This window comes from Lithobates pipiens, unplaced genomic scaffold, assembly GCF_037356315.1.
Source record: "Lithobates pipiens isolate NorthernLeopardFrog02 unplaced genomic scaffold, aLitPip1_a1.2 Scaffold_16, whole genome shotgun sequence".
Taxonomy (NCBI): Eukaryota; Metazoa; Chordata; class Amphibia; order Anura; family Ranidae; genus Lithobates; species Lithobates pipiens.
In genome coordinates this window covers 645,617,169-645,629,588 of record NW_027507748.1, presented here as the reverse complement: position 1 = coordinate 645,629,588, position 12,420 = coordinate 645,617,169, and the positions used below count along the sequence as shown (strand labels likewise).

Sequence of the window (12,420 nt, the reverse complement as noted above, 5' to 3'; positions counted from 1 at the left end):
GTGCTGCAATCTCCTGTGTCCCCAGCGATCAGTCGCACGCGATCTCGCCTGTGATAGACAGAAGAGTGGTTCACGCGGCGGGACTGCATGTGACTGAACCCCCAGGGTACACAGGAGATCGCCGCTCTGTGTAATCCAGCAGCGCCCACCCCCTCCTTCCACTCAGACAGCAGAAATCGGCGTATATATCTTTCGTGGTCACCGCGGTGCTCGAGGATTCGCTGGGGGCCACAAACTATATATCTATCCAAATTACCAGTGGGGCCGTTTGAAACCGTAACATGGGCCACAATTGGCCCATGGGCCGGACTTTGGACATGCCTGGTGTATATTAATTGGTTTGTGTGAAAGTTATAACCTATGTGGGTGTTCAAGCCTCTTTGCCGCAGTACATATGTGTTTTGTGGGCAGCAAGGGGTAATTATAAGCTTGGGGGGGGGGGGGGGGGGTGCAGGTGAGGTTAACAAAATCCTATTGCTTTGCCCCAAGGTCTTCTATTAGATGATGGTTTTCCATCTTGGCATTGCTTGAGTAGACCACACTGACAGCTGTGTAGAATAGTGACCCGAGCATATGATGTAAGTCACTAGCTGAACATTTCCATTGCGTCTGTCTGGAACAGGAGAGAACGGGATTCTGTACATAGTGAGACACAAGTGGTGGAAATATCTTCTTCTTGGTATTGTTGATGTGGAAGCCAACTACTGCATTGTGAAAGCCTACCAGTTTACTACCCTTACTAGTGTCCAGGTAAGAACCGACAGCTGATGGGTGGTTTTAACTTTTTAATTTTTTTTTCTGTTGCATATTTATCATTTGCTCTCTTAGCTTTTTGTTGCCTAATAGCATCTAGATTCCCATTTTTATAACCGATTTTAACTTTCACAGAATACTTTGCATTGTCTCCAATGAATGCAAAGCATCCTCTGATTTAACGAGGTGGGGTGGTGACCTCACAATATTCACATTATCCAATCACAGAACATTTTGCATTTATTGAGAAAATACAAAGTGCTCTCTGGTGACTGTGGTGGTTACGTCCTGTGTTCACAATGCAGCAGAGCAGTCGCTCCACACGGCCATAGAAGCTAGTGGAGATAGATCTACAGATCCATAGATCTATCTAGCGATAGATCAAAATTCATCCATTTCAGCAGGTACTAGCCAAATTTCAATCCATCTATGACCATTCCTACTCAAGATTGATTGACTCCTCTTGACCAGGACTAGTGGTAAATTTTTGTTCCATCAATAAATGCTGCCAATCAGCTGCCGCGCTGATCAGTGCATTCTTACAGTGGAGGGCGGGGGGAAACGGAATAACATGCCCCTATATTCCTTAAGAGATGCAAGTAGATAGTGTCAACTTTACAGTATCTGCCAAATACTGAAATATCCGTTATAAATAGACGCCCCTTAACTTTTTGACCGCCAAGGACTTGTTTAGTATTTTATGGCAGTCAAAGGCTTAAAATGAGCTCCAGCTGTAAGCATTATTATGCTTTTAAGAGATGTGGGATTTGAAAAAAAATAAACAATCACACTCTCCTATGAAGATTCAGCATCAATCCAAGGCTTTATCTGTTCCCCGTCACGTCTACACCGAGAACTGAGAGATCAAAGACCGCTGATTACTCAGTTCTTGGGTTTGTTCTGCCCCTCCACCGCTCACTGAAGCGCCAGACTGTGAAAGGGGTGGGAGCGGCTGGCTGAGTCTCTCAGCGGTGCTCTGAGTGCCTGAGCCAGCTGGCGGTCAGGCATCTGGGTGAAACTTGATGTTGTCGCGATCCCTGCAGAGCCTGGACTGGCCCTGTGATGTCAGCCGACGGCAAGTTTTGGCCCACTGTCGGATTTATCTGGCCCGCAGGATTGCAGAGCTAGGTGCACTTCTGTGACCTATAGGAGACTTATGACCAAAAGAGCTTTGGCCATACTTCTCCTTTTTAAAAAGTCGGCTTTATTTTGTTTTGTGGAAGAGATTTTGTTACTACTGTAACAGCTGTCCTGACCACAATCCCCAGGCTTGCTTGCCTCTTTTTGGAGAGTGGTTGGAGGTTGGGGTACGTCTGTTCCCCGATTTCCCACCCCATGTACAATGAGCCCAGAAGTGCTGCACTAACAGCATATTGCAGTGAACAAGCTGGGTATTTTTAATCAGTTTTTCATTATTTTTATTTTTTTACGTTTTCTATTGTTTTTTTTTTTCTCCCCATATAGCTTCTGGACTGTGTCGGGATCCCTGTACTGATGGTTCTCTCTTGGTTTATCCTTCGCTCAAGATACAGACTGATCCATTACATTGCTGTTGTGGTCTGTCTGTTGGGAGTTGGCACCATGGTTGGAGCAGATTTTATATCTGGAAGAGAGAGCAACGAAGGTCAGACGCCTAATAAATATTTTTTTTGTGCTGCCAAGTCAGGCTTCGCTTTTGAGTAGTATGGTTAAAGGGAAATGGTTCTACTTTTTCTATTATTATTATTAATATTATTATTAAGTACCCAAAAATAATATTGATGTGGTAATCACTTTTTGGGTACCTTGCAGTGATACATTTTCATATGCACATTGCTGGGTGCCTCCTTTAGCAGCTGCCTAGTGATGTCTCTTCTGAACAACTGCTCCGAGATGTTAAGCTGGCCACTCATGTTACAATTTAAAGAACTATCCTATGCCGCGTACACACGATCGGAATTCTCGTCGGAAAAAGCTCTAATGGTTTTTCCATCGGAATTCCGCTCAAACTGTCTTGCCTACACACGGTCACACCAAATTCTGACCGCCAAGAACGCAGTGACGTACAACGGGACTAGAAAAAGTTCAGTAGCCAATAGCTTCCATCTCGTAGTTGAATCTGAGCATGTGTGAGTTTTTGCCCGTCGGCATTGCATACACATGATCAGAATTTCCGATAGAACGTTTTTCCATTGGGAAAATTGAGAACATGCTATAGTTTTTGCTGGCGGGATTTCGGCCAGCTAAATTCTGATGGCGCCTACACACGGTCGCGTTTTCCGATGAAAAGATCTCATCTGTCTTTTGCTGGCCAAAATTCCAATCGTGTGTACGCGGCATTAGTAAGTAATGTTTAAAGTCGGCCATACATGGATAGCATCTCAGCTGGTTCAGTGGGGACCGATCGAGTTTCAATCCATTTATGGACAGGCTGGTTGTACTGAAGTCATCGTTCTATCAACTTCAGTACATTCAGCCTGTCAGATTTAAAAAAAAATAATTTCATGCAATCACTGCCAGGGGCTCTAGCCACCACCAGTGACCATTGTATTTGGGAATGCTCCTATAACTGCTTGATGACCAGCCGCCATCGTTATACAGCAGCAGGTTGGCTCTTCTGTGTGAATCGCCATAGCTGCCATCGGCGACCCGTGATCACCTAGTACAGAGGCAGAAACGGGTACAGGTGGGCCCCTACTTCAAACAACTCCTACTTGCAAACGGAGGGAGACAACAGGAAGTGAGAGGAAATCTACCCTAGGAAGGGACATTCATTCCTGTAAGAGTTAAAATGGGAAAAAGGTGTCTCCACTGATTTATCACCAGTCTATGTTTCGCTAACAATCCAACATTTTCAAAATCCAATTGTCATTGGGACAGAAAGTGAGGGGAAATCTTCTGAACAGGGGCACAGACAGCAAAACAAATGTTACAAAAAACAAATGTTAAATAACCCTTCCCTATGCTATCCAAAAAGCTTAAAAATAAATTTTTGGGTTGAACCTACACTTAAAAAAATTGACCTGTTCCAACTTACAGGCAGATTCAACTTAAGAACAAACCTACAGACCCTAACTTATTTGTAACCCGGGGAACCCCCTGTATCTGCCTTTTAATAGTTAAGGTTAATCGCTCATGTACCACATCTGTATAACTTGTTCGAAAAAACAAATCCCACCAGGTTGGATTTTGGAAGTAGATTGGCACAACAATATAGTTTTAAAAGTTTAGTTTTATTAAAAATTAACATATACAGTATAAAAATTGTGTAAAAAGGTATTGTCCACTAACGGCCAGGCAATGGCCAGAAAAAGAGGACGTTGCATATACCCAAATGAAAAAATGATGTTCATCAGTATGACATCAGAACATGCGTGAGCCCCTGTGTGTCTACGCGTTTTTCTTGATCGCTTCTTCAGGACACACATTGAGGTATAGGAACAGGTGTCACTGCCTGCACAGGATTCTCCCTCGATGGGCACCACAGCATCGGAATAACCAAGGCCAGGGTCCAAACTTGAAATATGCAACCAAATAATTCAGCCTCTGGGGGCAAACGACGTCAGATGGTACATTGCCATCAGATACAAATCATATATTAGCTGCACTGATATAAATGGTCACATCCACATCGGACAATAATTACAGTCTATTTACAGTGTTATAATTGCATCGATCATCTATTTCACAGCTCCAACTGCATTAATCCATAGAGGGTCAGCACCTGTAAATGTGCCTGTATTCCTTCCTCTGGAGATGTCATCTGATGTAAACAAGGCGAATACCTGTTCTGACAGGGGACATGGCGACAGATCTACTGTTCCCAGTCATCAGGACATCCGTCATGTCCCTGGCAGCCCATCCCCACCCCCAGTTAGAACACACTCAGGGAACACAGTTAACCCCTTGATCGCCCCCTAGTGTTAACCTTTTCTCTGCCAGTGTCATTTTTACATTGATCAGTGCATTTTTATAGCACTGATCAATGTAGTAATGTCACTGGTCCCCAAAAAGTGTAATTTAAGGTCAGATTTGTCTGCTGCAATGTCGCAGTCCCGCTAACAATCACAGATCGCTGCCATTACTACTAAAAAAAATAAACATAAATAAGTCCCTAAATCTAGCCCATAGTTTGTAGACGCGGTAACCTTTACACAAACCAAACTGATGATTACATTTTGTGTGTGTATGTGTAATTGAAATATATATATATATATATATAATTTTTGGGGGGATATGTATTATAGCAAAAAGTTAAAAAAATATATTTTTTTTCAAAATTGTCGCTCTTTGTTTATAGCGCAAAAAAATAAAAACCGCCGAGGTGATCAAATACAACCAAAAGAAAGCTCTATTTGATAAGGAAAAAAAAGACATCAATTTTGTTTGGGTACAACGTTGCAGGACAGCGCAATTGTCAGTTAATGCGACGCAGTGCCATATTGCCAAAAGTGGCCTGGTCATTAAGGGGGTAAATCCTTCCGGGGCTGAAGTGGTTAAAATAAAATACTGATACAGCTCTTCGGTTAGGGATCAGCATACTAAAACATTTTAAATTGCCAAACTGTGAAAGATGACGTGCCATAATAGAAAAGAGTGGGATCTCCTTCAGTTTAAATCTTTACACTGGTCCAAGGCCAAAAATCCTCATCCTGACATGTCTGCTTAAGAGTATAAATGAGGCTCACACTGCCAATGTCCTTCCCATGCCCTGTGTCCATCATGATTCCTGACTGAGGACTGACCTTTCAAGTCCCCAGTGCCTAAAATCTTTGCTCACAGTAAATAACCTCCATCCCTCTCTGTACAGGGAACTGCAAAAAAAATTAAATAAAAAAAAAAATCTAAACTTTGTTTTTAGATTTACTGTCATCTTCTTATTTCTGCTACAGAGAATAAAGCCAGATATATATTCTTGTTTAGCTTGTTAAAAAGGCAGTATGTGGACATACAGTGGGTATAGATTTACGTTAGTATTTTGTTGGACCACCTTTTTGCTGTGTGCTTTTGGATCATTGTCATGTTGGAAGGTAAGCCTTCTTCCCGTTCTACCTCCATATTTTACTGTAGGAATGGTGATCTCTGTTGGATTTCCATCAGACATATCGTTTGGTGTTGAGGCCAAATCATAAAATTTTAGTCTCATCTGACCATAACCCATTTTTCCATATGGCCTCAGAAATCAAGGTGCAATAATATGTCTGGTGGAAATCCAATACAGCTCACAATCCAAATAACACCATTCCTACAGTAAAGCATGGAGGTGGTAATATCCTGGCATGGGGTGTTCCTCTGCAGCAGGGACTGGAGCACTTATCAGGATAGAAGGAAAAATAGATGGGGTGAAAATCTGCTGCCCTATGCCAGAAAGTTTTCAATGGGAAGAAGGTTTACCTTCCAGCATGACAATGACCCAAAGCACACAGCAGAAATGACCACACAGTGGTTGAAGGAGAAAAAGGTGAATGTCCTTGCATGGCCTAGTCAGAGCCCAGACTTAAACCCCATTGAAAATCTGTGGAATGACTTGAAGACTGCAGTCCACAAACGGTCACCATCAAATGTAACTGAACTTGAGCAGTTGTGCACAGAGGAGTTGGCAAATATTTTAAAGTCAAGATGTACAAAGTTAGTAGACAGACAACGGACTAAAGGCTGGAATTTAAAGCAAAAAGTAGTCCAATAAAATGCTGACATAAGTGTGTGTGTGTGTGTGTGTGGGATGATCCTATTTCCAACTCCAGTGATTCTGTTTTTGGATTGTGTGTGTTTTTTGTTTTTGTTTTTCTGCCATGTTGGTGTTGTATCATTCACTTGGGTGTGGTAAGTTACACTAGTAAATACAGATGGATAAAACAAACTGTGTCTGTCTTCATTTCAGGCTGCAAAGCAACAATATGTGATTATTTTAACGGGGGTGATTTTCTATACCTACTGTACTGATGGAAAAAGTAATTTCCTTCACCAATAATTTTTCTTTGTCATTTGAGATTTTGACTAAAGTGGATGGAATATACTGATTTAGCTTGTGGTGTGTGGATATTCCATTACCAGTACATTCTGTATAAAGTAACATGTTCCCTGAACCTTTTTTGTGTGTGTGTGTGTTTGTTTTTTTGTTTTTTCTTTTCTTTCTGTATCAAGTGTGCAACCCAATATGAATAACAGGTTTTTGTTTTTTTTGTGGTTTTCTTTTTATTTTGCAGCCGCTAACATGTTGATTGGAGACGCTCTGGTTATCCTCGCAGCATGCCTATATGCAGTTTCTAATGTGACCGAGGAGTATGTAGTGAAGAACCTGACCCGGGAGGAGTTCCTGGGAATGTTGGGCCTCTTCGGAACCTTCGTCAGCGGGACACAGCTGTAAGAGTCTGATAGTTATTACTTTTGCACAGAAGCTATGCTATTGTCTCTGCAGCATTGTTTGATCAGTCTTCATTTCTGATCTGTCATCTCGGAGAATGAATGACGCAGTCCTGTAAACCTCTTTGCAGTAGCCTCCGTTATATACATGTCTGATATCAGACTTTTATGCTGTGACTTGGCAGAGAGATGCAATGTACGGTAGAATTTGGCGATTCCCAACCTCGGTCCTCAAGTACGTTCAACAGGCCATTTATTGGAAATGTGCGTTCGATAAAATAGCTGTCATGAAAAAGAAGCTTTTGACATGAATTTGAAAGATAAGTTCACCTTTTTGTTAAAAAAATAAAAAAAGGGGGGAAAAAAAAAGAAAAATGAAGATATAGATCTGTTTGTTTATGCAGCTTGAGCCAATAGATGCTGTGTGCAGGTGTTCTGCCATATAGTGTCCGGCCATCATATAGTATCCGCGCCGTACTGCGCATGCGCAGTACGGAGCAGACAAAGCTTCGGAAAATCTCCGAAGCTGAACGGCGCCTGCGCCGTGAATGGAGGTGGTAGCCTCACCATCCAAGCGGACATAGGGTTGTGAATATTAGAGGGCCCCTCGCGGGCGAGCTTCGCTCGCCACGCTTCGGGCTCGGCATCGCTGCGCTCGGCTCTTTTATATTCCTACTCCTATGTCCACTTGGATAGTGGGGATAGAACCTGGACTCACGGCTCAGGCGCCGTTCATCCTCAGCAGTTGTCGGAATCTGTATTGCTGTGTACTGCGCATGCGCAGTACGCAGCGGACACTATCGGGTGGAGGACCTTATACGATAGGACACAGGTAGCCCCCATGTAAGTGTATAGGGGATACACCAGCTGCACAGAAACAACCGTTCATCCTAATTTTGGCAGGGGTGCAGGTGTACGGCCCTGAATGCAGACAGTGTTGGTGCAGTCGCCTGTTTGTGCGGTTACTTTGTCACCATACACTTGCACGGTCTGCCTGAATGCAGCACCTACCAGCTCAAACCACATAAACAAATGGTCCATTCACAGTCTACAGTCCTTGGTGCCCCATGTGATTGAGGCTTAATTTTATTCACGTGGACTTCTAATGTTTCTGGTACGTCCTATTTAAGCTCCAAGGTATCCAGTCAGGAGGATCTTTACACATGATCCACACATCCCAATGGGAAATGACTTTTTCTCCTTTTTGTCTTAATCATAAGCAATAATATCACGGATCCTTGTGTTCACATTAACCTCACATGTCCTATTATGGTTGGAGTTACCTTTTGATCTCCAGTGACTCGTAATGACCATTCTGTCTGCTGTCAAGATATATCGGAGTGCTTTCATCAAGCAAAGCGATTGGCCCAGGGATTAAAGATGGCAAAGTCATCTGAAGGGAGTTAGTCTGACTAGAGATTTTTATGTGTATAATTAGAAAGACATCCCCACCATGTGCGTATATTTATAATTATTATTTTATTATTATTCTTATTATACAGGATTTATATAGCACAGTTTAAGCAGCGCTTTACAATATAAAATTGAGACAATACAGTTATAATACAATAAAATATAGGAGGATTAAGAGGGCCCTGTTCAGAAGAGTTTACAATCTAAAAGGGTGGGTCAGGTGGTATAAAAGGTTGTAACTGGGGAATGAGCTGATGGAAGTGGTAGGAGATTAGTTGGAGTCATGGTAGTCTTCCCTGAAGAGATGAGTTTTCAGGGAACGCCTGAAGTTGTCAAGAGTAGGGAATAGCCCAACAGGTTGAGGTAGTGAGTTCCAGAGGATGGGAGAGGCTCTGGAGAAATCCTGGAGACAGACATGGGAGGAGGAGACAAGAAAGCTTTAGAGTAGGAGGTCTTGAGAAAAGCAGAGAGGACGACTTGGGTGATATTTGGAGACACGATTGGTGATGTAGCTCGTGGCAGAGTTGTGAATGGTTTTGTATGTTGTGGTTAGTTTGAATTTAATTTGCTGGGTGATTGGGAGCCAGTGTAGGGATTGGAGGAGAGTTGTGGCAGACACTGAGCGGTTGGTAAGGTGGATAAGTCTGACAGCAGCATTCATGATGGACTAAAGAGGGGATAGCCTATAGAGGAGGCAGTAGTCAAGGCGAGAGAAAACAAGGGAGTAAAAAGGGGCGAATTTTAGAGATGTTACAGAGGTGAATTCTACAAACTTTTGACAACGATTGGACTTGGGGCTGAAATGACACATTAGAGTCTAGGATTACACTGAATACCCTGGTGTGAGGGGAGGGACTGATGGTTGCATTGTTGATTTTGATGGAAAAGTTATGGACGGGGGGGATGTACCATATTTTTTTACCAAGACACACAGAGGGGAAACGCTCAGGTTTGAATGGGCCCCAGCAAAGTAATGGTAATCCTCTTCCTGTGCATTGTCAGATGTATGTAAAATCAATCATCAGGTGTGAGTAGGGATTAAAGTGGTTGTAAACCCTTACAAACCACTTGGACCTACAGGTAAACCTAGATTAAGGCTTACCTGTAGGTCTAAGAAATATCTCTTAAACCTACACGGTTTAGGAGATGTTTCCCGAAAGACAGGTACCGTAGACAGCGGCGCGCAGGCGCACTGAACGCACCACAGTTAACGGCGATATGCAGCAAGTGGCGGCTCCCGTGCGCATGCGCAGGAGTGACGTCACTGCGGCTCCGACGAATGACCACGCCAGAGCAGCGAGACCCACCAAGAAGATGGAGGCTCCAGACTACAGGGGACAGCGGCGACTTCGCTGGCTCCTGTGTCAGGTAAGTGACACATAATGGACTATTATGCGATGCATAGTAGTCCATTATGCTTTACCTTTGCAGGGAATCAAAGAGGAAATAAACCCATCAGGGTTTACTTCCTCTTTAAGGCTACATTCTCACCTTGAGTGTTTCAAAGTCACGCGTTTTTACATCGTATTTTTACCATGTTTTTGCCGGGATTTTGTACAGGTCACCAATGTAAAAAGCAGAAAAACGCCTGTAATCTGCCCCATGATTTTTTTTTTTTTTTTTTTTTTTTTTTTTGAGCTTAAGACATTTTTAAGGCTTTTGCTTCAGGGACAAAACACTCAGATGTGAACAGGTCCCATTGAAATTTAATGGGATTTTTCTTGTTGGCCATTTTTTTCAGGCGTTTTATGAGCTGAAAACGCTGAGGTGGGAATGCAGCCTTAAGGTAAAAGAGAAAACAAAACTAGTGTATTAGATGGCAGAGATAAAGCACATTCTAATGTAGTAAATTGTAGATTAAAACGCATTTACCAAACCATAACTGATCAGAGCATATCGCAGGCAAATGCAACTCCCATCAGGTGTCATGTCACTTCTTACAGGTGTAGAATAGCGATAAGCATAGCCATGTCCAAACCTGAGCGAATCTGAGCTCTCACCATACAATACCAGTGGTAAGCGGCCAAGGCATTCCCTGCCCTGCAGCTGCATGTATGCAACTGGGTAGAATTTAGGGGGTAGTACTTTCCTTGAATAGGCTGGGTTTTGCCTTAGGGCAGGGATATGCAATTAGCGGACCTTCAGCTGTTGCAAAACTACAAGTCCCATCATGCATCTGCCTCTGGGTGTCATGCTTGTGGCTGTCAGAGCCTTGCTATGCCTCATGGGAATTGTAGTTCTGCAACAGCTGGAGGTCCGCTAATTGCATATCCCTGCCTTAAAGCGGGGTTCCACCCTAAAGTGGAACTTCTGCTCATTGGAACTCCCCCCCGCCCCCCCCCCCCTCCGGGGTCACATTTGGCACCTTTGAGGGGGGTGCAGATACCTGTCTAAGACAGGTATTTGCACCCACTTCCGGGCATAGACTCCCACGGGAGTCTATGCCATTTCCTGTCCCGCCACTCTCTCTGCTGGGACACACACGGGTCCCAGAGACAGCGCTGACCATTCCTAGTGCGCTGCGCGACTTGCGCATGCGCAGTAGGAAACCGGAAAGTAAAGCCGCAACGCTTCACTTCCTGATTCCCTCACCTAGAATGGTGGGCCCTGGGACAGGTGAGTGTCTATTAAAAGTCAGCAGCTGTAGTATTTATAGCTGCTGGCTTTTAATATATCCTCCTTTTTTTTTTTTTTTTTTTTTGTAGGTGGAATCCCTCTTTAAGGGAAAGCTGTGTGGATTAAGACATGTAAGCCATTTGAGACTGACAACTAGAGTGATGGTGGTTGATGCTCCAGCAGAAAGGGGTCCCATTTCTGTAGATTTAAAAAAAATGTATGAGTGCATAGGTAATACCTACATGCTGTAATATGGTGATGGGAGTTAATCACAGGTGAAAATCTCTTCGGTATAGAAGTCTAGCCATATGCTCTTGGCTGCATGGTTAAAAGGACACGTTATGTAACATTTGAGAAATGGCACAAGATACTTGTTGGACACAACTTGGAAGCAAGTTCTCGCATACTATAATATATATTGGCTGGTTCCCATCTATATGTAGCCAGACATCATCGTTGTGTATAGGGGATCATCCTTTATCTAGACTTCTAGACTGTCCTAGTGGACAAACCATCCAAAGTATGTCAGCCATTCTCCTTCACTACACAGGTGGAGACATTAGTGTTTCCATCATGCAAGTTAAATGTCCAAACCAGGGTAATTATTGTGAGGTTACAATTGGGGAATAATTAATTCCTTGATCCCAATGCATCTTTGTATACTGTATCTCACAAAAGTGAGTACACCCCTAACATTTTTGTCAAATGTGACAACACTGAAGAAATTACACTTTGCTACCATGTAAAGTAGTGTGTACAGCTTGTATAACAGTGTAAATTTGAAGTCCCCTTAAAATAACTTATGAGTGCTGCCATTTAATGTCTAAACCACTGGCAACAAAAGTGAGTGCACCCCTAAGTGAAAATTTCCAAATTGGGCCAATATTTTGTGTGGCCACCATTATTTTCCAGCAAAGCCTTAACCCTCTTGGGCATGGAGTTCACCAGAGCTTCACAGGTTGCCACTGGAGTCCTCTTCTCCATGATGACATCACGGAGCTGGTGGATGTTAGAGACCTTGCGCTCCTCCACCTTCAATTAGAGCATGCCCCACAGATGCTCAATAGGGTTTAGATCTGGACACATGCTTGGCCAGTCCATAACCTTCACCCACAGCTTCTTTAGCAAGGCAGTGGTCATCTTGGAGGTGTGTTTGGGGTTGTTATCATGTTGGAATGCGGCCCAGTCTCCAAAGGGAGGGGATCATGCTCTGCTTCAGTATGGTTACGGTATATGTTGGCATTTATGGTTCCCTCAATGAACTGTAGCTCCCCAGTGCCGTTAGTACTAATGCAG

At 43.3% G+C, this 12,420-nt stretch overlaps 1 protein-coding gene across 2 annotated transcripts in view; it reads left to right on the top strand.

The window, feature by feature from the left end:
* Positions 1-12,420, top strand: part of LOC143984049 (solute carrier family 35 member F2-like) — a 61,388-nt gene that overhangs the window by 27,609 nt on the left and 21,359 nt on the right. For both annotated transcript variants that reach the window (XM_077484332.1, XM_077484331.1), the window contains exons 3-5: positions 623-750; positions 2,218-2,377; positions 6,939-7,095. In XM_077484332.1, the coding sequence (XP_077340458.1) occupies positions 623-750; positions 2,218-2,377; positions 6,939-7,095 (445 nt within the window). The remainder of the gene's footprint in view (positions 1-622; positions 751-2,217; positions 2,378-6,938; positions 7,096-12,420) is intronic.